General features: G+C 37.8%; 2 protein-coding genes across 12 annotated transcripts in view; one reads left to right on the forward strand and one right to left on the reverse strand.

Moving 5' to 3' along the window:
* Positions 1-20,890, reverse strand: part of CCDC91 (coiled-coil domain containing 91) — a 367,727-nt gene extending 346,837 nt beyond the window's left edge. For 5 of the 11 annotated variants that reach the window (XM_033222559.1, XM_033222553.1, XM_033222558.1 and 2 more), the window contains exon 1: positions 20,706-20,890. The gene's annotated coding sequence lies outside the window, so the exon portion shown is untranslated. Of the gene's footprint in view, positions 1-10,097; positions 10,124-20,705 lie in introns of those variants that run through there. The other 6 variants (XM_033222552.1, XM_033222560.1, XM_033222555.1 and 3 more) reach the window with 5 other exon arrangements.
* Positions 18,798-23,022, forward strand: LOC117090892. The gene is made up of 2 exons (XM_033223492.1): positions 18,798-18,904; positions 20,423-23,022. Exons 1-2 carry the CDS (start codon positions 18,798-18,800, stop codon positions 20,853-20,855), a joined length of 540 nt encoding a protein of 179 aa, XP_033079383.1. The 3' UTR covers positions 20,856-23,022.
* The last annotated feature ends 1,852 nt before the right edge of the window (positions 23,023-24,874 follow it).

Raw genomic sequence — 24,874 nt, forward strand, 5'->3', positions numbered from 1 at the left:
CGAATTTTCTACTTTTTTGGTAAGTATATTAATCAGGGTTCTCCAGAAAAAGAGAACTAAGAGGAAGTATATCTGTGTATGTAAATAGAGAAACATTAATTTCAGAAATTGGCTCATGAGATTATAGAAGCCAAGACATCTAAAGACATGCAGTCAGCAAGCTGGAGAGCTAGGAGAATCAATAGTGTTAAGCCTGACGACAAGGAAAGCTGATGGTGTAAGTTCTAGTCTGAGTCCAATGGCCTGAGAATCAGAAGAGCCAATAGTGTCAGATACAGTCCAAGTACAAGAGAAGACTGGCACTCCAGCTCAAGCAGTCAAGAAGAAGCAGTTTCTTATTACACAACTGTTTCATTCTACTCACATATTCAATTGGTTGGATGAGGGCTACCCATATCAGGGAGGAAAATATGCTTTACTCAGTCTACCGATTCAAATGTTAATATCCAAAAATACTATCAAAGATATACCTACAATAATGCTTAATCAAATCTGTGAGTACCCCATGGCCTAGTCAAGTTGACACATAAAATTAAGCATCACAAGTCCACTTGGCACACATCTGCATCTCCTCAAATCATATTTAGTCTCCAAATAAAGAAAATAACAAGGTCATAATTTCACCTAACATGATGCAACTGTCCTGACTACAACTGGAAATGTATTAGCCCCTTTCCAAGAAGAGGAAGTAAAGACTTTGAATGATATTTCTATTTTCCTTGATATCCTGTAATTTAAACACTAGGATGTAAAACTAACAATACTTAAATACTATTATATATAGTCAAACTATCTTATATACATGATAAGGGAATAAAAAAGGAAAGAAAACAAAGATACTTATTTTATACACATACACATAAACATAATAAAATAAGATGGAAATACACATGACAATTACAGGCCTTGTTTCTGTATTAATAGCTGGTATTAATAACTATCTTCTTCCACTTTCTATTTTGTATTTGCTTTGCCTTCACCAACCACCTCATCTGGTTGTGACTGTTTACCCAGTGGGGTGACCCTAACTTTCATTCCTGAAGTATCTGGGGCATAGTACTCCTGCTTGGGTTGGGTTGTTGTAGTTTTCCACTGACCGAGACATCCTAAGGGATACCCTGTATTCCAGACATACTCTACCTCCATTATAGAACAGCGATCTAATTTCTCATTGGTAGTTAAGATCAATCAGTCCAGCCAGCACAGTAACTCTGTTCTTTGCCTGCTGATTCAGAGATATGAGGAGTCCAAAGTGACCAGCCTAGAATCTTAACTTCCAATTCAATTGAATCAATGTTTTATCTCCTAGTAAAAGCATTCCTCCATCTGGAACTAAGATCTCTGGGTCATCAAGGCATAAGTTCATGATTTGTTTTATGCGACCACCAGATCAGGCACCAGAGATGAGGCAAGTAGGCGAAGTACAAAAGCTTTATTAGCTAGCCAATGTGAAGGGGGAAGGGCGAGGTTCACCGGCCTCCTGCGGTGGAGGCTGAGGAAGTCGCTCCGGCGTTCTCAGGCGAGGTTCCTAGGTCCGCATATGAGGAGGGGCCGAGGAAGTTCACACCGCGCGGCTGCCGGGAGCAGCTTTTCTGTCTAGGGCTTGGGAGGGCAATAGGCGGGACACGGGCGTGTCGGGGCATTCCACAAGCGTGGCCAGGTGAGTTTCAGTTTCCTCCATGGGACGTTCACGTTGCACCTGCGCAGTTGGTCTGCATTTTTCCTGGGCGCGGGCTGCATTTTCCCGCATGCGGGTAAGTTGGTGATGAAGAACCCGGAAATGCGCCATCTTAGTTGTCTTTGTTCTCGCCCCTCATCCAGACAGTTCACAGGAACAGGAAGCAAAAATTTTGCTAGCAAGTCACTAGAGGTAATAGTGACTGGTGCCACTCCTTGATTCTTGGATCCATGAATCCTGGCAATGGAAGAACCACCACCATATATTGGAAACTGATCCAGCATATACACAGCCTTCTGGAGAATCCTGCACCAGCCTTTCAAGGCACTGGCACCATAATTGAGTCTTCAAAAAACCATTCCACCATTCTATCAAGCCAGCTGTTTCACTATAGTAGAGACCATCTTAAGACCAGTGAAATCCATGAACATGGGCCCACTGCCACACTTCTTTTGCTGTGAAGTGAGTTCTCTGATCAGAAACAATGTTGTGTGTAATATTAATACCATGATAGTAGATAAGGCATTCTTTAAATCCATGTCTGGTAGTTTTGGTAGAAGCAATGCATGTAGGGAAGGGAAATCTATATCCAATGTCTACTCCAGCAGGAATAAGAACAAAACACTGTCCCTTTCACGACGGGAGCAAATGAAGAAAACAAAGTGTTAGAGCCTTTTATAATTCCCCAAGCAGCAGAATCTCTGCTTAGTGAACTCACATCAATACATTTGGTCTAATCCAGCTTTATGTTCCTTCTGGCATTATCCTATACCCTTAATATCCATTATCACACATGGACTTTTGTTTATACACATACACATAAACATAACATTGTGTATGAGTAAAGCCTGAGAGTAAAGCCAACATTTTAGGTAATGTTTTTATCACACGTGGACTTTTGTTTGTATAAATAGAAAACTCAGTATTTCTTTCGGAGTGTAGTACATGTCTTCATGGGTCACACTTTGTGTCTCATCTTTACGGGCCTACTAAAACCTGAGTGTAGTTATAGGTCTAGAAACAAAGAGGAAATGGTGGGGAGGGGTCTTGAGAATTGTCTTGCATGGAACCTCCTCAGGGAAAGCCATTACGTTTTCCTTAGGCAATGCAGAATTAATTCCCCTGGTGGGGTGGGAGGCACAGAGGGGAGGTGGGTAAAGAGGCCATTCCCACTAAGGGTGTGGAGGTCTCTTCAATTGGCAAAGAAGGCTCATCAGAATTTAGGGATTCAAAGTCCCCAGCTTCATCAGGGTCTTCCCATACATCCCCATTCCAATTTTCAGGATCCCATTCCTTCCCAATCAATAACCTCACTATAACTTATTTGTTTATTAAAACTCTTAAATAATTGACTGTGAGGTCTTTAAAGACCTAGGGTGGCACTTACTCCTGTATCCCCCAATGCCTAGTACAGTCACCTGAAATATAGTCAGGACTCAAAGATTTCTATTAAACTGAATTTTGCTTCTCAACATATCTCAGTTCTGCATTATTTAACTTTCATAGACTCAGTTTTGAACTAGTAAATCTTTGCTTATGCATCAATCAAAGGTCTGCTAGTAGTGCCTCATTAATAAAAAAACAGACTTGTTCACCAAGGGAAACACATAAATAACTAGTTTGCTTACATTTTCCCAAGATGATAGAAAACTTGTGTTAAAGAAGACTAAGAGGGATTCCATACTTCCATATTGGAGTCCTTGTGGTTGAACTGCATCTAACTTAATAGAGTGACAAGACTGAAAACCTAACTCAAGGGTATGCGCCTGTAAAAGACCTGAGTCTTGGTCAATCCCAGTGGCTGTATTTCAATCACTCATATACTGCTGAGCATTCAAACTGTGTTCAAATAAGGCAAACACCAACCTGTAAACAATCAAGCTGTTCTGTACCTCACTTCCCATTTCTGTATGTCGTTTCCTTTTTTTGTGTATAAATCTTCTTCTACCATGTGATCACACTGGAGTCTCTTTGAATCTGCTGTGATTCTGGAGGCTGCCCGATTCACAAATCATTCATTGCCCAGTTAAACTCCTTTAAATTTAATTTGGCTGAAGCTTTACTTTTAACTGATAGTGTCAGAAGCAGGATCCAAACTACAGCTTCTAACGACCCCCAGGAGCACTGAGTGAACAAGCAAGGTACATGCAGGACCTATTTGAGTCCACTGATCTAAGTGTGGCTGGGGATTGCAGTAAGTTCTCTTTTGGATTTCTGAACTCCATGGATTTGTGTTTTGAGCTCTCCAAGTTTCTTTGAGCAAATTTCTAATCCAAACTGGGTTTGGAAGTCATGACAGAAACTGGACTGGGTCCAGGAATGGATTTAATCCAGAAATTAACTGGCTAGGGTCCAGTTAGAGGTCTCTTACATCTGACTGGGTCAGAAAGAAACTGTAATATTGTAGGGGTTATAAAATTTTGCATTTGAAAATTCACAGGGATTTTTATATTCCACCCCTTTGTTTCATTTTACTGGTGTGCTTAGGTAGAGGAGAAAAAAAAAAAAAATACGGCTAAGTTAATCAAGAGAACCTGAGAGTAAAGCCAACACTTTAGGTAAAAAACGGGATCTTTAATTTCTAGAAAACTGAGTTCCTTCCAGCTATACACTAGACCCAAGAGACAATAAAGTCTTACAGAAATGACAAAATCTTACTAAACATAACTTACAGTAAAACATTCCAAGTGAACAATACACAGAAGTGTATTTAAAAATGAAGTTTCCCAAATTAATCTCATCTAGGGATGCCTATTAATATGCAGAAGCTTCTAAAAAAGATTTAGAGATGATGGGGACCATCTGGGGGCAATTTTGAGCCCTGCCAGTCTGATATTGGGTGCTAGGCAGACTCGCTAATGTCTATGTTTTGTCACAAGTATTTTGCACTGGCCAGAATGGAAAAAGATAATTTTCCTTTGTGTTGTGGCTTGGCCCTCAGGGTTATGGTGTGGTAAGCCAGGTCACTAGGACCACTCAGGGAAAGGAAACCCAGAGGCTTGGCATGTTGGCAAAAGGGTAAGAATTTCTCACCACTCAGATTTCTGGCCTCTGTTTCTCTGCCCAAACTGGGTTAAATGAATGGTAAAAATCACTATTTATCTCCTCTGTGAAGTTTTAATTAACACAAAAAAGAATTCTGAGGCTGGTCTTAGGCTGTAGTTAATCTAGTGTGCTTTGTCTTTCTGTGTTGTTCTGTCATAAAGAGGGATACCTTAGGATAAAATACGTGCCTAAAACCCTGGAAGCACGCTATTCAAGATGTCCCAGCAAACTGGTCAGTAATAATCTTTGCTGCAGATCCCTGAAAGAAGAAAAAGGAAAAAAAAAAAAAGGAAAAAATAGATGAGACTCCATCTTGTTTTGTATGTCCCTGGAAGGTTGACCTTGTAACTATTTGATAATACTTTCTCAGTCTCTGCCATCAAAATGGCTGCTGGGTCAGGGTTCAATTCCCAGCTTAGGCAAAGAGTACTTTCTCATTCATATTTGGGTGACCCTTACTATTTTTAAATTATCTTAACCTCTACAAATCATCTTCCATTTTTCTTTCTTTAAACACAAAAATATCAGCTGTTTGGCCTGGCTAAAGTCAGGTAATAAAAAATTTAGAAAAACTGTTATTAAAGAGTGCTATGGTTAAAAGTCAGCTTAATTAAAAGCAGATATACAAGCTCTAACAGCCTGGGTCTCCTTGGGGAAAACAGGAGGCACCAGAGACCCTTTCTTGGCCCTGTTCTTCCAAAGACTTCATCCTATAGCCGGTAATACAATTTAAAAACTTGGAAACTGGTAAACAGAAACTTACAACAACTGTAATAATCTTCTGTCTGTGTAGTTATACATGTGTTGTGTGTGTAATGTTTATGTAAAAGAGCTCTAATTAATTGGTTTAAAGAAAAATAGGCACTTAAATCAAATATTTTGAAAGAAAAATAAAAATTGTAATGCCTTTTAGTTCAGGTGATTTTAGTAATCTTTGGGAAATAAAACATTTTAAAGATTTTTGGCAAAAATAAAGATATGTGGTCTAAATTATTCAGGTCAGATACTAGGTTTGTTAAATGCTTTAAGGTCATACACTGCCTTGACTTTAAAGGCCTGGGGACATATGGAATTAGTCAAGTCCCCTAGCTATACAAAGAAGGTTATAAAGAAAAGAGATCTTACAACAGAAAGGATCTTGTAACGTAAATTATTGTCCTAAAGTGAAAAATGACTGATTGTTTAAAAAGAAGGATGTTTAGGATAAGTCAGAAAGTCCAAGCATGTTGTAGATGGTCTATAGAAGTTATGAATGGAATAATGAAATGTATGCACCAAAAGTGAAAGCTGTTAAGAATTACCATTTTAACATATAATTGAGACTACTGAGAAACGAAATGTGTTTTGGTAAAAGATTATAAGAAAGCATGGGAATATAAATTCTTGCCTAGTTTAAAGAGTTAAAGGATTGTTTAAAATTAGATAAAATAAAGCTAAAGTTTTAAACAAGTTGTGAAAGTGTTATAAAAAATCTTGAGCTGGGTATGGCAGCTCACACCTGTAACCCTAGCACTTTGGAAGGCCAAGGGAGGTGGATTACCTGAGGTCAGAGTTCGAGGCCAGCCTAGCCAACATGACAAAACCCTGTCTCTACCAAAAATACAAAAATTAGCCAGGCCTGGTGGCGGGCACGTGTAAACCCAGCTACTCAGAGGGCTGAGGCAGGAGAATCACTTGAACCAAGGGGCTCAGGCTGCAGTGAGCCGTGATCACACCACTGCACTCCAGGCTGGGAAAAAGCGTGAAACTCTGTCTCAAAAAATAAGAAGAGGAAATAATAAATAATTAATGTTGTAAAAGAAACTCTGTGTGTGAACGTATTGGCCAAATTTAAAGCAGTATTATTCGGTTTTTCCATAAATTGAAAATGGGAATAAAGGCACAACAAGGTTTTTCTTAAAGCACTAATCTTCTCTTTCACAAAAATTGTAAAAGGTTATAAACGATTTATGAGAATCTCACCTTCTGGTCAGACTAAGATTGAAGTGATTTGTTTATAAGATTTATTATAAATTGGGATTAACATTAACAGACTAATGAAGGGTGAAATTTGGCTTTCTCTCTTGAACAAGATTTTCATGAAATATTAAAAGATAATGGCTCAGGTGTGGTGGCTCACACCTGTAATCCCAGCACTTTGGGAGGCAGAGGCAGGCAGATCACGAGGTCAGGAGATCAAGACCATCCTGGCTAACATGGTGAAACCTCATCTTTACTAAAAATACAAAAAAAAAAATTAGCCGGGCTTGGTGGCGGGCACCTGTAGTCCCAGCCACTCAGGAGGCTGAGGCAGCAGAATGGAGTGAACCTGGGAGGCGGAGCTTGCAGTGAGCCGAGATGACACCACTGCACTCCAGCCTGGGTGACAGAGCAAAACTCCGTCTCAAAAAAAAAAAAAAAAAAAGGATTTTTAAGTCATCATTTTGGCTAAATGAATGACTTATAGTAACCTGGATTCTATATCATAATATCAAGTATTTTAAACCTTTAACATATTTGATAGGCTTCTCAAAATCAAATTTCACCTTTAAAATGGTCTTTTCTGACATTGAATTTTGGAATCCTCCAGAGGGCCCCTGAAGCATTTAAGAGACAGGTAAACAGGATTATTTGGCTAAGTTACATGGGAAACTTTGTCAAAATAAAAATAATGTTTAGTCTCCAGGTTATATTTTAGTAAATTATATTAATATATGTTCCAAAATTGTATGGGACTTCTAAAATTCTATTATGTCTGAGTATATGCTATCAATCATAATTAAAGTTATTATGTTATTGTAGACCACAGAAATAACAAAATTTCTTTGTCAATTGTATTGTTAATTATAACTATTTAAAATCATTTCCATAGTTAACTGCTTAAAGCTGATGCAGTTTCTCAAAATTTCAAAAGCATGGCGTCTTTTAGGAGGTTCATGAAAGATAGAGAGGACCCTGAAAAGTACTCTTGAATACAGGTTTCTAATAGCTTTAGAATCATGTCATTTGAGCTGGGTAAGAATTCCTGGAACTTTCATGAAAAGACTGACTGGGTTATAAAACTGCTGATCCAAGTAGAACAAAAATTAATTAAATACCAAGGAAGTACTTTGCCAGATTTTCATGCTAAATGACCAAATATTGAAATTATTTAGATACACAATTTGAATAAAATGCATGGTCTAAGTCAAATTACCTATGATTACCCATCAGTTATCAGTTCTATGCATCTAATTTGGAGAATCAAATCCAATGTTAAGTACAGACTCATGAAAAACCAGAACAGCTGCCTTGTCCTTATTGAGTCCTTAAACCTTTCATTATTAAAAGTTCTGCATTACATGACTCATCATGGAAAAGATAAAATGATCCAAATTAAATATATTGATGTGGTGACTTATAAATTATGAAAATAGTTTATAACCAATGTTCTATTCTATATTCCTGAGAAGACAATCAAAGCTTCAAGTACATTCGGCTACCTGATGGGCCATTTAAACATTTTACAAAACGATTTCATTCATTTTCAATGCATGTTTTTGGTTGTATAAAAACTTTTCCATGCAAGAGGGCTGATGTTACAACACTAAATTATTTTACTAGAGTGTATTTTCATCAGGTCAATAAAGCTTTTTATGGTTTGGAGGACAATCAACCCCTTTACAATGTAGAATCCAAAGACTGGATCTTCTGAGAACATCAGAGTAAGACTGCCCTTGCCATCCACTCTGCAACAAAACTTTGGAACCTTGCACCTTGGGTTCATAATCTCACAACTGTGAAGGGTCCCTCCACACTTTTGGAACTGTACACTCATCAAAATCCTTAACATAAAGCTAACTAGAGAAGTTTCTCCCCAGAAGAAGAAGGCATCCTTGATGTGAAGAGCTTTTCCCAAGATCGTAGATCAAGATTTCTCTACTATCATTAGACTCTTATCTTTAAATATTTTTTTCCTTGCTTATGCCTCTATGAATAGAAGTGGAAAAAAGGTCTGTTGTGTGCACTTATGGGATATACTTTTATTTGTGAAGAATTTTGCAGCCAGCCTTATACATGGATAATCTTACACTTTGATAGATAAAAGATGAAGGCCCAATGTGAGTGAGAAACTTTGCCTCATAATCAGTCAGAAACAGAACACTGATTCACTCCTCTTAACCCACATCATGGGTTAAAGAAAACACTGCCTGGAGGCCTTCACTCCTCTGGAAGGGCATCGTTTGTTAGGTCCTTTTTCCATGGTTTGGAATAAAACAGGCAATGATTAGAAATGTATCCCTCATGATAGGCTAGTTAGCATGATAGGCTTTATATACTGTAAAGGCTATGATTATACAATAGACTTTAAATTCTCTTGTAAAAGTTATGCTAAATAGTAAAAGTGGCTAAACACAGAAGTATCTGTGCAGCCACTGGCACTTATGGCCTATAGAGAAAACATCAGGCATTATAGAAATTCAGTTGCAGGGGATTAATGAAAAAACTACTTAGTTAAGCAAGTAGACTTCTTATCTAGCTCATTCTTTGATCTATTTGAGTTTAAGAGGTATGGTTTATGGGGACCCTGGGTAAGGAGCATACTCCAAACTCTTGGTATTATCCTCCCGATAGTCATAATAATAGTCTCCCTAATGCACTATATTCTCTCGAAGGTTTTAAACGTTTGAATGCAGCCATCTCTAGAACATCTAATGGTCTCTCTTCAAGTGGAATGACAAGAGCTGAAAGAAATGTGTGACCATGAGGGTACTGTAACCTATGAATGACGTGCCGAGACTTGAAATCCAAATGATGGTAACAAAGAGTGGTGCTAAGGCCTCTCTTCACCTTGAGCAATGTCATGGTGAGCCTTCGGCAGCAATATATACCACCCAAACATGGGACATCTCTCTGGTAAATAAATACCTAGCTTAAAACTACACATGATTCAAATGTAATAAGGAGAGTAAAGAGAAGAGAAAAACACATCTTAGAAATACCTAACATGACTTTCCCTCACAAAAAAAAAAAAAAAAAAATGCAGGAATATAAAGCAGGTCGTCTGTATCCTTAAATACATGGTAAGTGTGAAAATTTGAAATTGCTTACAGTCGGAATTGCTAATTTTGCATTCTGAATGGTGAAATAAATAATAGCATTATTTCCCCCAAAAATGCCAGTATGCATAATTTTATTTTTAATCAGAAAGTTAATAATAAAAATAAATGCGTATCAGGGCCTGGCTAATATGAGCATGAAAAGGCATCTCTAGTAATCATTTACAACATTTGCAAACCATTTATGTCTTCCTCATGCAGAAAAGTGATATAAATTAAACACAAAAACTTACATATATTCATACTGTAAGAGCCCAAAGATACAATACAACTACATTTTAACCCCATGTTCTTACCAATTATTTGAGGGCAACAAGCATGTGACTCTCTTCTGCAGCACTGGAAAACAGTATTCTCAAGTATGACTGCCAGATACCATAGCTTGATAAGCATTCAGCTAAATGCTTTAAAAAGGGGCAGGAGGAGAGGTCATTTACCTTCAACAACTAAGTCATCAAAACCCACAAATACATGTCTAGATATTTTCACAAAATCAAGGAAAAACTGGGCTTCTGGTTGTTTTTCTTTTACTAGGAAATTTCATTAACCAGAAAATCCAATTTCTCCAAGTAATATGTTCAGGCATAGCACACAGTGTTTAACGATCACTAATAATATTCAGTACAATCATTTTGGCAATTCAATTTAATTTTTAGCCATAATTCACAAGCCTAAGCTGAAGATTTCCTCTATTTAAAACTGACCCAAATTATTTAAAAACAAAATTACATAATAGCTAATAATGCTCTATGTCTACAGCATACTACTTATTATTAATAAAAGTAGCTTACCTTCTACTTTATCAGATCTCTTTCACTCATGTAATCAATAATTCAACTTTTTTTATATGTATAAAATACTAACTATACTGCAGACACCTCCCTAAATATAGGAACAGTGTAATTTTTATCCTATAGAATTTTCACAGCACTAAGCAGATGCCTAATATTGTTAAATGATTTGCTACATATGGGAAGATTTTACATATCTGAATTAGAATAATCCCCAAATGATCTCTTATATGAAGCTGTATAGCATAGTTGATAAAGATGAAGCAAAGTGGTGGAATATAAGTATAATTGGGATAAGGTGACATTAAGAAGAACTTGGGCTATTAAAATACTACACAGTGACATCAGCAGTAATAGTGGAGTTAAGGAAATCAAAAATCCTTTCCTCCATAAATTTTAGCAAGAACAATAGTGGTAAAAATTGTCAAAGTCAACTTTTTTCAGAACTCTAGAAATTAATCAAAGGCTTGCAACAATCTAGGGAGAATGTACTACAGAAAAATCGCTGATTTTCATTAAGAACAAGTTTTATGGCATTTTAATCTCATCCCTCTATCTCCAGTACCATGAGGGCCTTGAAAACTAGGAGGCTCAAAAATCACAATAAAATCCAGCAGCCTAGCAGCTACCAGGAGGGGCACAATAGGGTTGGAGCTCCTCCAAAACCCCATTCTCAGAAATTGTCATTATTGACCTGTCTGGCAGTTCCCTGGAAAACACCACTCCTTTACTTGTCTTTATCTGACCTGACTCAGAGCTTGCCCAGTGCCAATAACGTTTTCCCCAGATGGCATTTATCAAAGGCAAACAAGGCCAACTATTTAACATCAAGTTGCCTGAAGTGTCAGTAACAGTTGGGGCAAACAACAAGCTGACCAGAATCTTAAAAGTAAAAGCTAGGTAATGAAATGTCAATAGGGGGTTTTGATAAGATCCAACATACTCCTTCAACTCCAGATGGCCAAGCTCACGCAAGTGCTCAGTAAAGAACTGAAAAGGCGACCTAAGCTTTGACTTCTTGCTACACTTTAAGCTCTGTACAAGTGGGAACTAAAAGCTAAAGCAGAGTTACAAACTGCCTGTCTAAGCATTGAAGGCATGCCCCATCATGCACACAGAGACCATCAGCACAGGCTGGGAGACTCATTGCTTCCAAGCATTAGAAAAATAACTGTCCAATCATTAGCTGTCCAGTACTAATCATGCAGAGACTTTGGTGGCCACACAGAAAAAGAATACAAAGTTTACATAAACAGTTCAGGAAAGTCACTATGCAAACAAATAACAAGAGCAGCAAACAAGAAGAAATCCTGAGGAGGAGAATCTGATTTCCAGAGTTACCACATTAAAAATTATTTAATTATCTAATTTTCAACAAAAAAAAAAAAATGTGAGACATGCAAGAAACAAGAAAGGATGATCTATACAGAGAGAGAAAAAAGGCAGTTAATTGTCCCTAAGGAAGCCCAGACATTGGACACTAAGCCCAGACAAAGACACTAAAATGTTTTCTTTAAATATTTTATTAGATACGGTTTCAAATAGCTAAAGAAAACCGTATATGAAGTACAACAATATCTCAGCAAATAGAGATTATTAACGAAGAGACAGAGATTACAAAAAAAGAAACAAACATTGCAGAGTTAAAAAGTATAATAATTCAAAAATTCACTAGAAGAGTTCAACTGCACATTTGAGCTGGCACAAAAATCAGTGAACTTGAAGACAGGTCAATTGAGATTATCCAGGCTAAGGAACGGAATGAAAAAAGAATGAAGAAAAATAAGCAGAGAATCAAAGACCTATATGAAACCATCAAGCATACCAACATATGCATAAAAAGAGTACCAGAAAAAGAGGAGAAAAAGGAAGGGGCAGAAAGAATATTTGAAGAAACAATAAGAGGAAACTTCTCTAATTTGATGAAAAGCATTAATCTATACATCTAAGAAGCTCAATAAACTCAAAGTAGGATAAAATTCAAGAGATCCACACTGTAACACATCATAACCAAATTTTCAAAAAATAAAGAGAGAATACTGAAAGCAACAAGAGAGAAGCAACTCACCACAAATACGGAATCATCAATAAGATTTCATATCTGATTTCTCATTAAAAACCATGGAGGCCAGAGGCAGTGGAAAGATACATTCAAATTCCTAAAAGAAAAACACTGCCAACTAAGAATTCTAATTCCAGCAAAACTATTCTTCGAATATGAATAAATTATGACTTTCTCAGATAAACATAACCAAAGAGAATGCATGCTAGCACATCTTATCTACGAGAAATACTAATGTGGGTCCCTCAGGCTGAACTGAAAGGACAAGAGACAGTACCTGTATCTACGTAAAGAAATTAAGAAAACTGGTAAAGATAATTACAGAGGTAAATATAAAAGAGAATATAAATGTATGTGTGGTTGTGGTTCCTTTCTCCTATGTGATTTAAAAGACAGCTGCATAAATCTAGAATTATAAATCAGTATTAATGGACACTGTATTAATGCAGAAAGACGTAGCAATAATAGCATGAAGGAAGGGGAGGGAATATATAGGAACAAAATTTGTAAACTTAAATTTAGTTAATATTAATCCATATAGATTGTTACAAAATAAGGTACTATTTGGAAGTCTCAGGGCAACCACTAAGAAAATAACTCAAAAAATATTTAGTAAAAGACACATCAAGGCTGGGTGCAGTGGCTCACAACTGTATTCCCAGCACTTGGGAGGCCAAGGTAAGAGGATCACTTGCGGCCAGGAGTTCAAGACCAGCCAGGCAACAGAGTGAGAATCTGTCTCTACAAAAAATAAAAAAAAATCCAGACATGGTGGCACACACCTGTAGTCCTAGCTACTAGGGAGGCTGAGGCAGGAGAACCACTTGAGCCAAGGAGCTGGAGGCTGCAGTGAGTATGATGGTGCCACTACACTTCGGCTTAGGTGACTGAGTCTCTTAAAAAATAAAAATTAAAAAAAAGAAACATCAAGGAAATTAAAATGGTATATTAGAAAATATATACTTAATACAAAAAAGGCAGAGAAAGCAATAACATAGTAATTAAGGAGTGACAAAAAAATTACTTGATATACAGAAAAAATAGCAAAATGACAGGTTATCTTAAGTGCTAGTAAATACATTAATTGTAAATGGATTCAACACTCCACTCATAAGTCATAAATTCCTGGACTGAATAAAAAGAGAAATTAATAAATCTCTTCTGCACAACCAACAAGAGACAAAACTTAAAATATCTAAACATCTCATGAAAACTATCACCATTTATTAAACATTCTTCTCATTCAGCAAAATGGAAAATAGGTATTCATTTCAACTTGTCTTCTGATTCGGGGTGGCCCATTTAATGCCATTCAGCTTTCACAGGCTTATTTTGTTTTTCATGCCCAATTTGGGCAAACTAACAAAAGGTCTAACCTAATTTTAAGTTGTCTGTATAAAATTCATAATTAAAATAATACTTAATCTCATTTCTAATCATTATCTTTTACTGATGTCTAAGCATGTAGATTTTAAATAATATTCATATAAGCCCGTCTGTCAGTGAAGCGTATTCATAAATTAATGGATCTTGCATAACACTGCAGCATTGTCTTTACTACAATTGCAGAAGTTCTGAACTCTCATAATATAAAATCTAAGCAGCTTTTTAAAATGATTATGTAGATCTACTCTTTAACCACAGGTCTGAACATAATAAAAAACGTAGGAGATGGTAGACACAGAAAAGTCAGCCTTCTCTGAATACACGGAAAAAGTGATTTCATACTTCACAAACATTATTTCATTCACATAGTCCATGTTGAAAGTAAATACCAAATTGTACCTATCCTTCTAAGGAAAACAAATTATTTTACCAGAATTATAACAGAGCTCATTTTATAAAGTAATTAACATTACTTTTTATCTCCATTTATTAAACCTATAAGTACAAAATTCCTCATATTTCAAAATAAATTGTTATATCCTCTACTAGTCACAGTAGATACGGTCCTAATTATTTAAGTAAAATTGGATGGCATATAGCCAACAATAATCTTTGTGCCACTCAGAAAATAAGAATAGATTTAAGAGGATATAAATTTGGATAAACATTTCAGAAGTACTGAAAACATCTCATGCTAATTTGTTAATCTGCTTAGTAAATTTATTGTTAGCATTAAAATTAATATATTCAAAACAAACATAATATATACAAAATACCTAAAATAACATAATACTCATAGTATAGCCTATGAATAAAAGCACAGATTCAGGAAGACATGTGAGCAAACTCAAGCTCTACCACTTACTGTTAATACAAACTTAGGTAAGTTTGCTCACTTGGAGACTCAGTTTCCTTTGTCTATGAAATGGAAAAAATGTTACTACCAAAAAGTAGCAGTTGGAATTCAGTAAAACGACATACATAAAGGGTTTTACATGATGCTAGACACAAAGATTTCCATAATTCTTAATCAAAAGAAGAGCACAGGTGATATATTACATTATACATAGTTCATCAGGAATTCTGTGTAGATCAGTAGAAACCAAATAGCACAGGCAGAAAAGTTATTTAATGATCACAGACTCTAAACCTCTTAAAAAATGGTTTGAACTAGACCAATCTCCAAGGAACTGTTTCTGAAACTCAAAGATTCTACCTTAAAGTGATGCCCAAAAAGCTAATGATACTGACTCCAAATTTCTTACAATAGCCTAAAGAACAAATTTCAAGAACACTAAACAGAGGCAGTGGACAGTAAGAACCTGAAAACATATATATATACTTTGAGTGATAATCATACTTTTATAAATTACTTTGAAAAATTATCAGAGTTAAGCACAAATATTTAATGTTAATTTCAACAGGGAAAACTGAAATAGAATTTTACTATTTAACAAAAAGAAAATCATTAAATGACAGGCATATCCATATAACACAATAACCCACAACCATTACAAATCAAGTTCTCAAAATAATTCATGATGTACTCACAATGTGATTCGGAGTGAAAAGGGCAAAATATAAAACAATATTAACAATTTCGTCTTTAAAATATGTTTGCAAAAGAAAAGACTGCAACAAAAGCTACCACAATGTTTGCAGCAGTTACCTCAGATTACTGAAAATGGGGTAACTTTTTTAATAGTCTTCCTTCATTTCCAACTTTCTACTATAATCAACTATCATGTTCACAACCAAAAAAAGCAATACAACATCCATTTATGATTAAATTTTAAAGCTCTAAGCAGGAGTTAAAAAGAACTTCCTCAGCTGGGTCAAAATGATATCAACAAAAAACTTACAGCTAACTACTCAATGGTAAAAGACTACATACCTTCTCTACTATGACGAAGAGCAATGCAAGGATATCTGCGCTGATCTGACTTGTTCTAGTTAATATTAGTAGAGGTCCTAGCCAGTGCAGAGAGACAAGAAAACAAAATAAAATGCAAACAAATGAGAAAACGTGAAATAAAGCTGTCTCTACTAGCAGACAGCAGTAGCTACGAAAGCTACTAGAACTAATTTGTGAGTTTAACAAGGTTGTAAAATTCAAAAATTCAAGATCAATATTAAAATACTGATTCACGTACATAAATAATTGGAAATTTAAAAATTTTTAAAGGTTACCATTTACAACAGCACCCAATAATGTAAAACATTGAGATACAAACGTAACAAAATATGTGTAACATTTTTACTCTAAAACTTAAAAACAGAGAAGTCAAAGACCAAATAAATGTAGAAAGGTTGTTTCATTGTTTTCTCTCTTGAAAGAGGCTCTCACTCTGTTGCAGAGGCTAGAGTGCAGTGGCATGATCACATCTCACTGCAGCCTCAACCTCCCAGACTCAATCAATCCTCCCACCTCAGCCTTCCAAGTAGCTGGGACTACAGGTGCATGGCAACACATCCAGTTAATTTTTCTAATTTTTGTAGAGATGGGGTTTTGCCCTGTTGCCCAGGCTGCTCTTGAACTCTTGGGCTCAAGCGATCCTCCCACCTTGACCTCCCAAAGTGCTGGGATTACAAGTATGAGCCACAGCAGTGGGGCAGGAAAGGTATTTTATTAACGGATTAGAAAACATTTTTAAGATGTCAACTCTCCCCAAATTGGTCTATAACTTCAATGCAATCCTACTAAAATTTCCACAATGCTTTTATATAGAAATAAAGAGATTCTAAAATGTACATGGAAAGAAAAAGAACTCGAATACTCAAAAATTTTTGAAAAATAACAACATAGTTGGAGGACTCAGGCTTTTTGACTTCAAGGTACGATATAACGCTACCATAAAAAGGACTGAGGTTTTGGCCAAAGAGACACACAAAACAATGGAACAAAATAGAGTCCACAAAGCAATTCACACAAACATAGTCAACTGATTTTTGACAAGGCAAGCCAAGAGAATTTAACAAAGAAAAGATAGTAAGAATAGTCTTTTCAACAGATGGTGCTGCAAGACTGGGGCATTCATACAGAGAGAGAGAGAGAGAGAGAGAGAGACTGACTTGATCCCTACCTCACACTACATGCAAAAATTAACGAGAAATTGGTCACAGACCTAAATCTAAAATCTAAAGCTATAAAAGTTCTGGAAGAAAACGTAAGAAAAAAATCTTTGCAACCTTGGATTAGGCAAAATTTCTCATGACAAAAAAGCACAAATCATAAGAGAAAAAAACTGATAAACTGTACTTCATCAAAATTTAAAACTTCTGCTCTTTGAAAGATACTGTTAAGAAAATGAAAGGACAAACTACAGACTCAGACTCAAAGGAAACACTGTGAACATACATATGATAATGAATTTGTATCCAGACTGTATAAAACACTTGCAAACCAATAATGAACAACCCTATTAAAAATGAACAAAAGATTTTAGCAAACATTCCATCAAAGAAGATAAACAGATGGCAAAAAATAGCACAGGAAAAGATGCTCAATATGTTAGAAGAAAAATTCATATTAAAACATAAATAAGTTTTCACTAAATGCATATTAGAACAGCTAATATTATAAATAAAATGACAAGTGCTGACCAGAATGTGGAGCAACTGGAACATCAAACGTCAGCTGTGGGAATGCAAAATGAAACCGTTACCTTGGAAAACAGTTTGGTAATTTCTTTCTTTCTTTCTTTCTTTTTGAGACAGAGTTTCACTCTGTCACCAGGCTGGAGTGCAGTGGTATGATCTCGGCTCACTGTAACCTCTGACTCCCTGGTTCAAGCAATTCTCCTGCCTCAGCATCCTGAGTCACTGGGATTATAGGCACACGCAACCACACCTGCCTAATTTTGTATTTTTAGTAGAGACGGGGTTTCACCATGTTGACCAGGATGGTCTCGATCTCCTGACCTCATAATCCGCCCACCTAGGCCTCCCAAAGTGCTAGGATTACAGGTCTGAGCCACCGGGCGCAGTCAGTAACTTCTTATAAGGTTAAACCTGCACTTGCACATGGTCCAAGAATTCCATTCCTAGATGTTTAACCAAAAGAAATGAAAACGTATGTCTACACAAAGACCTGTACTTAATGTACAAAGAACAGCACATGAATGTTTATAGTAGCTTCATTCCTAAATGCCAAAAATTGTTCATCAAATGGCAAATAAACATATTATAATATATTCACACAATGAAATACTACTCAGCTGTAACAAACAACCAAGCATCAACAAACATGCATCAACATGGATGAATCAAAGCATTAAGTGAAAGAAACCTGAAACAAAAGGCTACATACTGTATGATTCCATTTACATAACATACTGGAAGAGACAAAGCTATACATAGGGACAGAGAACACATCAGTGGTTGCTAGGACCTATGAGTGAGGGGAGGAAACTTTCTAGAATGATGGGAATGTTATTTGTTTGGAATGTGGCAGTGGTTCCATTACCATATGCATTTGTCAGACTTTATATAGCAATATAATAAAAATTATTTGTTACTTATAAATCATACCTCAATAAACCTTAATTTAAAAAAAAAAAAAAAGCAACACACGCCCTTTTTAAAAACAAGGATCAATTTAAATGAGCTAAACCAAACTTACTGGGTATGGGAATGGGGCAGGGAGAAACAGTAAGAAGACCAAAAATCCTTAAAATACTGGAAATCTAAAATATTAATTTATTATTAGTAAATAAGAAACAGATATACATAAACACAAAGAGTTAATCTAAAGAGAGATGTCTTTTTCAATTAAGTGCTCATTGTTTGGACAGAAAATTAGAACATTTGATAAACTTTCAAGGAAGATTAAAAAACACAAGGAACAGGTTGATAAAGGAGTGCCGTAATTATGACCCAGAGTTTGGGAACAACTTAGCTAAAACATTCCCCTTCCATTTTACTTAATGGAACCAGTCTTATCCACTCATCCACCCCACTCCACTTTCACCCCGTCTTCTACTATCTTCATTTATAACAATCATATCTAATGCATACATCTTACACATTTATAGATAAGAGTACAACATAAAATGCCTACCACACAAAATTCCTATTTGTCCATTTAAGCTTCAGACAAGCTCATTGTTAAACGTCTTTTTTCTCTTTTTTAATGCCACCCAAAAACAAAGTGATGTCCCTCTGGGATGATTTTCTGCAGTTTCTTTTGTCTGTTATTAAGTACTAAGATGATCAAAATAAACAAAAATGTCTCAGAAGTTTTGAGTGGATCACTCCAAAAAGAAGCTACATTTTTCCATTTAATAAAAGAGGTAAGTTGTAACTTTCATCACTTTGTTTTCTTTATGTTTATTCCATTGGGCTTATACTGTTGCTAAGAAACCAGTTCATAAGATTTCCCAGCCCACAGAACACCCTCCTAGGCAGCCTGGAGGATACCAAACTTCGTAACCAAGGCAATTCTCTACCACACAGTTTACTGGTTAGCCAGCACCACGCAGGTGCACTCTGCCTGGCATGCCCCTTATTACATTTACCTAACAGGTACAGACAGTATAAACAATCCCCTCAACACAACCGAAATTGTAGCAGAGGGCAATCAGGTGATTGTGAAGTGTAGAACTCTCCGACAGCAGAGAACACAACAGCGAATTTGTTGTCAGTCCCTGTCACCCCACCCAACTAAATATTGTGGGGGGGGTTGCCTTAAATTGTGAAGTCAAATGTCAGCCCACTCCAATAACTCCACCACGCAATATGCAAACTGCTTCCAAAAACCATCATCCAACTCCCACCCGGATTAACATTTGCAGAGAAAGGTGGCAACAGTATCCGCATAGCTGAGAGGGTAGGGAAGGAAAGAGTCAGAATTCGGAAGGGGCCGCTGAGTCACCTAAAATTGTGACCAAGACTTCACCCTCCAGGAAATCAAGCTCTGCCCCAACTCTCATCAGGGAAGCAAGTGAGAGTAGCAGCAGCAACATCATCCTACCAAAAAAACACTCAGCGCAGCTTTTAATAGGGTTCCACTCCTTAAAGTGAAGCCAAAAATAGGTTTCATGTCCCAAGCTTTCCTCCGCAGCTGGCGACACGCGCAGATGGAGGAAATATCTTTATTGTTGGGAAAGGGAGGCGCGCTAACGGGGATACAGGATACCTCACCACTTGGCAAAGTTACTGGCTCCTAGCTTGACCCTGAAATGCCCCTTTTATTGCAACATGTGGCCCAAGAAACTCTAAGGAAATGTGGCTGGCGGACGCTGTAGAGCTTTTATCCCGGTGTACTTGGCAAAGTAAAAGGGGATACAGAAACCAGGCGCGTTCTGTGAAATCTAAGCAAGATTCAAGTTCTCCGTTCGATAGGCGCTTCGGTGACACAATAATCACGTGTTCGTGGGCGTAGACCTTCGAAAACACTCGATTCTGGGACGTGCAGGTACCGGTACCTACCGGCGAGCGCAGGAACGAGTGGGCACTCCCAGCCCCGGGAGCTGGCTCCGTTCCTGTGGGAGGTTGTCACGCCCCCTGACTCCCGGTCGCTGCGACCGCCAAGGGCGAGGCCGGGGCAGGCGGGCTGCAGGCGGCGGAAATTCGGCCGCGCTCCTCCTCCGGGTGGGGCGCTCTCCGCCCGCCCCGCGCAGCCCCTACCCCAAGACCCAGGCCCCGGAAGGCGAACGTTCATTTACCTGCTCCCCTCTCTCGCTCTCCGCTGCCGCCGCTGCGCCGCTCACCCACGCTGCCCTGTGAGCCACCCCCAGCACACAGACCCTACGCGTACACCCGAGGCACGGCCCCAGGCCCTTGAGGTGAGACCGCGGCCCAGTCACACAGGTTGAAGTAGCCCACGCACCACCCGGCTTCGAACACCTCTGCCCCCGGAAGTTGATTTCCGGCAAGGCCCGCCCAACCCAGCGCCCGTCCCTCAGCGTAAACACGCGCATCACGTGGCCCCAGGCTGAGACCCGGGTCGGGGCCCCACGTTCAGAGCCCTGCCACCCCAGCTTGAGCATGGTCTTAGGAGCGTTGCCCTGTGAAAAGGGGTGACTTTGCCTTGCTCCTTCCCAGTCTACCTCCTGTTAGTTACACTTTCTCATTCCTCTTGAGTAGCAGGCCCTGTTTCTCCACCTCATCCCTGCAAATAAACCGTCCCCCGAATCAAAATGAGTTCCATCCGGAACTTTGTAGGATTGGTCCTAAGAAGATCCCGCCAAATCTCTTCACAACTTCCAAGCAGAGTAGAGTAAAAACGGGGACTAAGCAAAGTGAGTGACATGTAGTAAGTGCTCAAGAAATGGATGTTGACTAGATGCTACCTCTCACCTTTGCCTATCTGAACTCTCAAGCACCGGATGCAAGTAGGATGAGCGCCTCCGCCGACCAGTGCAGTAAGATGACTTCGGTCAAAGAATTATGCGCTAGAGTTACTTTTGTTCTTGTCTTCAACTCCAGATCACAGCAGTTCATACGTGCCGTCTCTGTTGAAGAGTTTTCTTGCAAAGCCTTTCTTAAAAGCTTTCTACCTAATAGCTTCTCCTGAAGCAATAGGAAAAGAATAGCGTAACTCACAGATTATTTATTTAAAGGAAGGAATGATTATATAGATGTCTTTGTCCGTTTCAGACTGTAAATAGTGATGAGAGAAACAGTCAACTAGCAGTCCACTCGTGAATGTTTCTTCCGTTTTTGTCATGGGAGGAATTTGAAAAAATTCATTCAACGGTTTTTTATTGATTGTATACCACATACCTAGTCCTGGGCCAAGTGTTGACAATTCAAGAGTGAACAAGGTAACATTCAAGATATTTGTCTTCAAGGAGCTTACAGTCTAGTGAGAAACAAAGACAATAACCTGGGGACTTTGGGCATAAATTTCTGGAATATTCGCATTCCTTGTATAACAAGTATTCTTTAATCCTTGGACACTGGGTTTCTCAGCTGTTGAATAAAATTGGCTTAAACCTGTAATCTCTCTTCTGTACTGGAAGCGGAAAATATTAGCAAGGCATCCTAAGAAGTGTGCCATAAGTGCTGGCCTAAGTAGTTAATGAGCAGTTTCAGTATTGAGCAAGTCACCTTGACTACATTATTTTTCCAGCCCACCCCCTTCTTTGTGCATACAAAAAACATTTCTATTATAAGAAATATAATGCTTTCTTACGCATATTTGTTTATCTGTCTGCTAGACTACCAAGTCAAGGACCACTTCTCACTTGTATATCCAGCAATCTACTCACTTCTCATTTGTCTTTGTATATCCAGCAGTCTAGGAAAGTGTCTAGTAGTTAGGAAAAAGGTATTCAATAAATATTTCTTAAACTTAATAAAGTTACATTTATATTATTTTGTCTCTCATATCTCTTTCTGCTGGAAACCAGATAAGTTTCTGAGAGTTCCTTCCCGTTGATGTATCTACACGTTCACTGTGTCCCATTCAATACTAAACAGATTTATAATATTAAGAGTAACTAATATTTCTTACTAATATTTGCTATGTACCCGGCATTAGACTAAATATTTTAAATCCCTTATATAACTTACCACAATAATTTTACAAAGTAGGTATATTAATATATTTACACTTTAGATGAGGTTACAGGTTTAGGAAGTGTAAATTGACCAAGTAGATTTAAAGCCAGATCTGCCCAACAGAAGGACTTGTTTATTCACTACAGCACATCACTTTGCTTTTTATATCACTTGTTTATCAGTGAATTCAAATCCTACCAACTCCATGAAATCTTTCTCCCTTCCCCAGAGTAATCTCTTTTTCCTTATAAACTATACAATTCAATGATTTTAGTATATTCACAGAGTTGTGCATGCTTTACCACAATCAATTTTAGAGTATTTTCACAACCCCAAAAAGAAACCTCATACCTTTTGGCCCCAACTTCTCCCAAGCTTCTGCCTGCTTTCCCCAGCCCTGGCAACCAGTAATCCACTTTCTGTCTGTATGCTTTTGTCTGTCCTGAACATTTCATATAAATGGAATCATGCAATGTGTGGTCTTTTGTGACTGGCTTCTTTCACTTAGCGTGTTTTCAAAGTTCATTTATCCCTTCATCGGTTGGGTTGTTTCTACTTTTTGAATATTATGAATAATGCTGCTGTTGACATTCATGTACAAGTTTTCATGTCAACATATGTTCTCATTTCTCTTGGATATATACCTAAGAGTGGAATTGTGGGGTCACATGGTAACTCTATGTTTAACCCCTTGTGGAACTACCAGACTGTTTTCCAAAGTGGCTGTACCATTTTACTTTCTCACCAGCAATGTATGAGGGCTCTAATTTCTCTATTGTGCCTTTTCTTGTCTCTTCTAGAACATGTGTCTCTCTTACTTTTCAGAATACTTTTTCCATGAGCCATCTTGAATTATTATTGTTTGTTGTACATGTATCTGCAAGCCCATTTTCCTAATAGTTTGTGACCTTCTGAGATGAAAAATATGGTGCCTGCCCTTAAGAGAATCACATGTAGAAAAATATACAATAAAATCAGATATTACAGTGATAATAAACACTGAAATAAAGTTTATTGCTAAAATATGGAGAAAACACCTCACTCAGCCTAGGTTAAACAGGAAGTACTTCTCATAGAATGTATCAAAGCTCAAGATTAGTCTTGAAGAATACGTTGGAATCGACCAAGCTAATGAAAGACGTTGAGTATGCTCCAGAAAAAGGAACATATACCTTTGTGTATATTTCCTTGTCTATGAACTGTGGAGGTAAGTATATTTTGCAGGTAAGCATACCATAGAAGCAAACATTGTGGTATGTAGGTATGCAGCAGGAGAAATGGGAAATGTAGATGGCAGGATGATGAGGAGTTTTGTAAACCGTGTTAAGGAGTTTGAACTGTATCCTGAAGGTAGTGGGAAATTGCTGGATTAGTTAAGCAAGGTTGGAGAAGAATTCAGCAGCAGTGTAGAGGAAGGACTATTGGGTAGGAAAGATGGGGCCAAGACTAGAAAAACAAATAAGTCAGTTAGAAGACATAAAATAAAATGAGGAATTAATGACTGCCTGAGCCAAGATGTTAGCCATGAAATTGGCAGAAAGGATTGTAAAGGCACATGGGCAACAAAAAAAGAGGAAAGAAGCCAGGCACGGTAGCTTATACCTGTAATCCCAGCAAGGTAGGAGGATCACTTGAGCCTGGGAGGTTGAGGCTGCAGTGAGCCGTGATTGTGCCACTGCACTCCAGCTGGATGACAGAGCAAGACCCTGTCTAAAAAGAAGAAGAAGAAAGAACTGAAGATATATTCCAGGTTTCTGACTCTAATCATCAAGAGGAAGATTGGGCACTTGGTAATAAGAATAATGAGACACTACAATGATGGTATCTTAGTTTGTTGAGGCTGCTATAAAAAAAAAAAAAAATGAGTAACTTACGAATGCAAATTTATTTCTCCCAGGTCCGGAGTCTAAGAAGTCCGAGATTAAGACACCAGCACATTGGATGTCTAGTGGGGCTCTTTCTGGGTCATAGATTGTGCCTTCTAGCTGTGTCCTCATGTGGTGGAAGAGACGGGGTGGCTCGCTGGAGCCTCTTTTATAAGGGCACTAATCCTAGTCATGAGGCATCTGTCCTCATGACTTAATCACCTCCCAAAGGCCCCACCTCCTAATGCTATCTCATTGGTGATTAAGTTTAACGTATGAATTGTGGGGGGACAAAAACATTCAGACCACAGCAGGTAGGTTACAGGAAGTTAAACTGACTATCCTTGAAGTTTATGTGCTGTTGCAGTCACCCACAGAAATGAGATGAACCCTCACCCAAAGTTTGGCTCATATTTCAAGACTTAGCATACCACATATGCACCAACAGGGTATAAAAAGGTTTA

Source organism: Trachypithecus francoisi, unplaced genomic scaffold (assembly GCF_009764315.1).
Source record: "Trachypithecus francoisi isolate TF-2019V2 unplaced genomic scaffold, Tfra_2.0 Lachesis_group11, whole genome shotgun sequence".
Lineage (NCBI taxonomy): Eukaryota > Metazoa > Chordata > Mammalia > Primates > Cercopithecidae > Trachypithecus > Trachypithecus francoisi.

Bases quoted from the DNA above. Each gene is read 5' to 3' on its own strand.
- LOC117090892 (XM_033223492.1), top strand. From the start codon at position 18,798: ATGTCTTTTTCAATTAAGTGCTCATTGTTTGGACAGAAAATTAGAACA. The intron at 18,905-20,422 runs GTAATTATGACC...TCGTGGGCGTAG, and splicing joins CAGGTTGATAAAGGAGTGCC to ACCTTCGAAAACACTCGATT.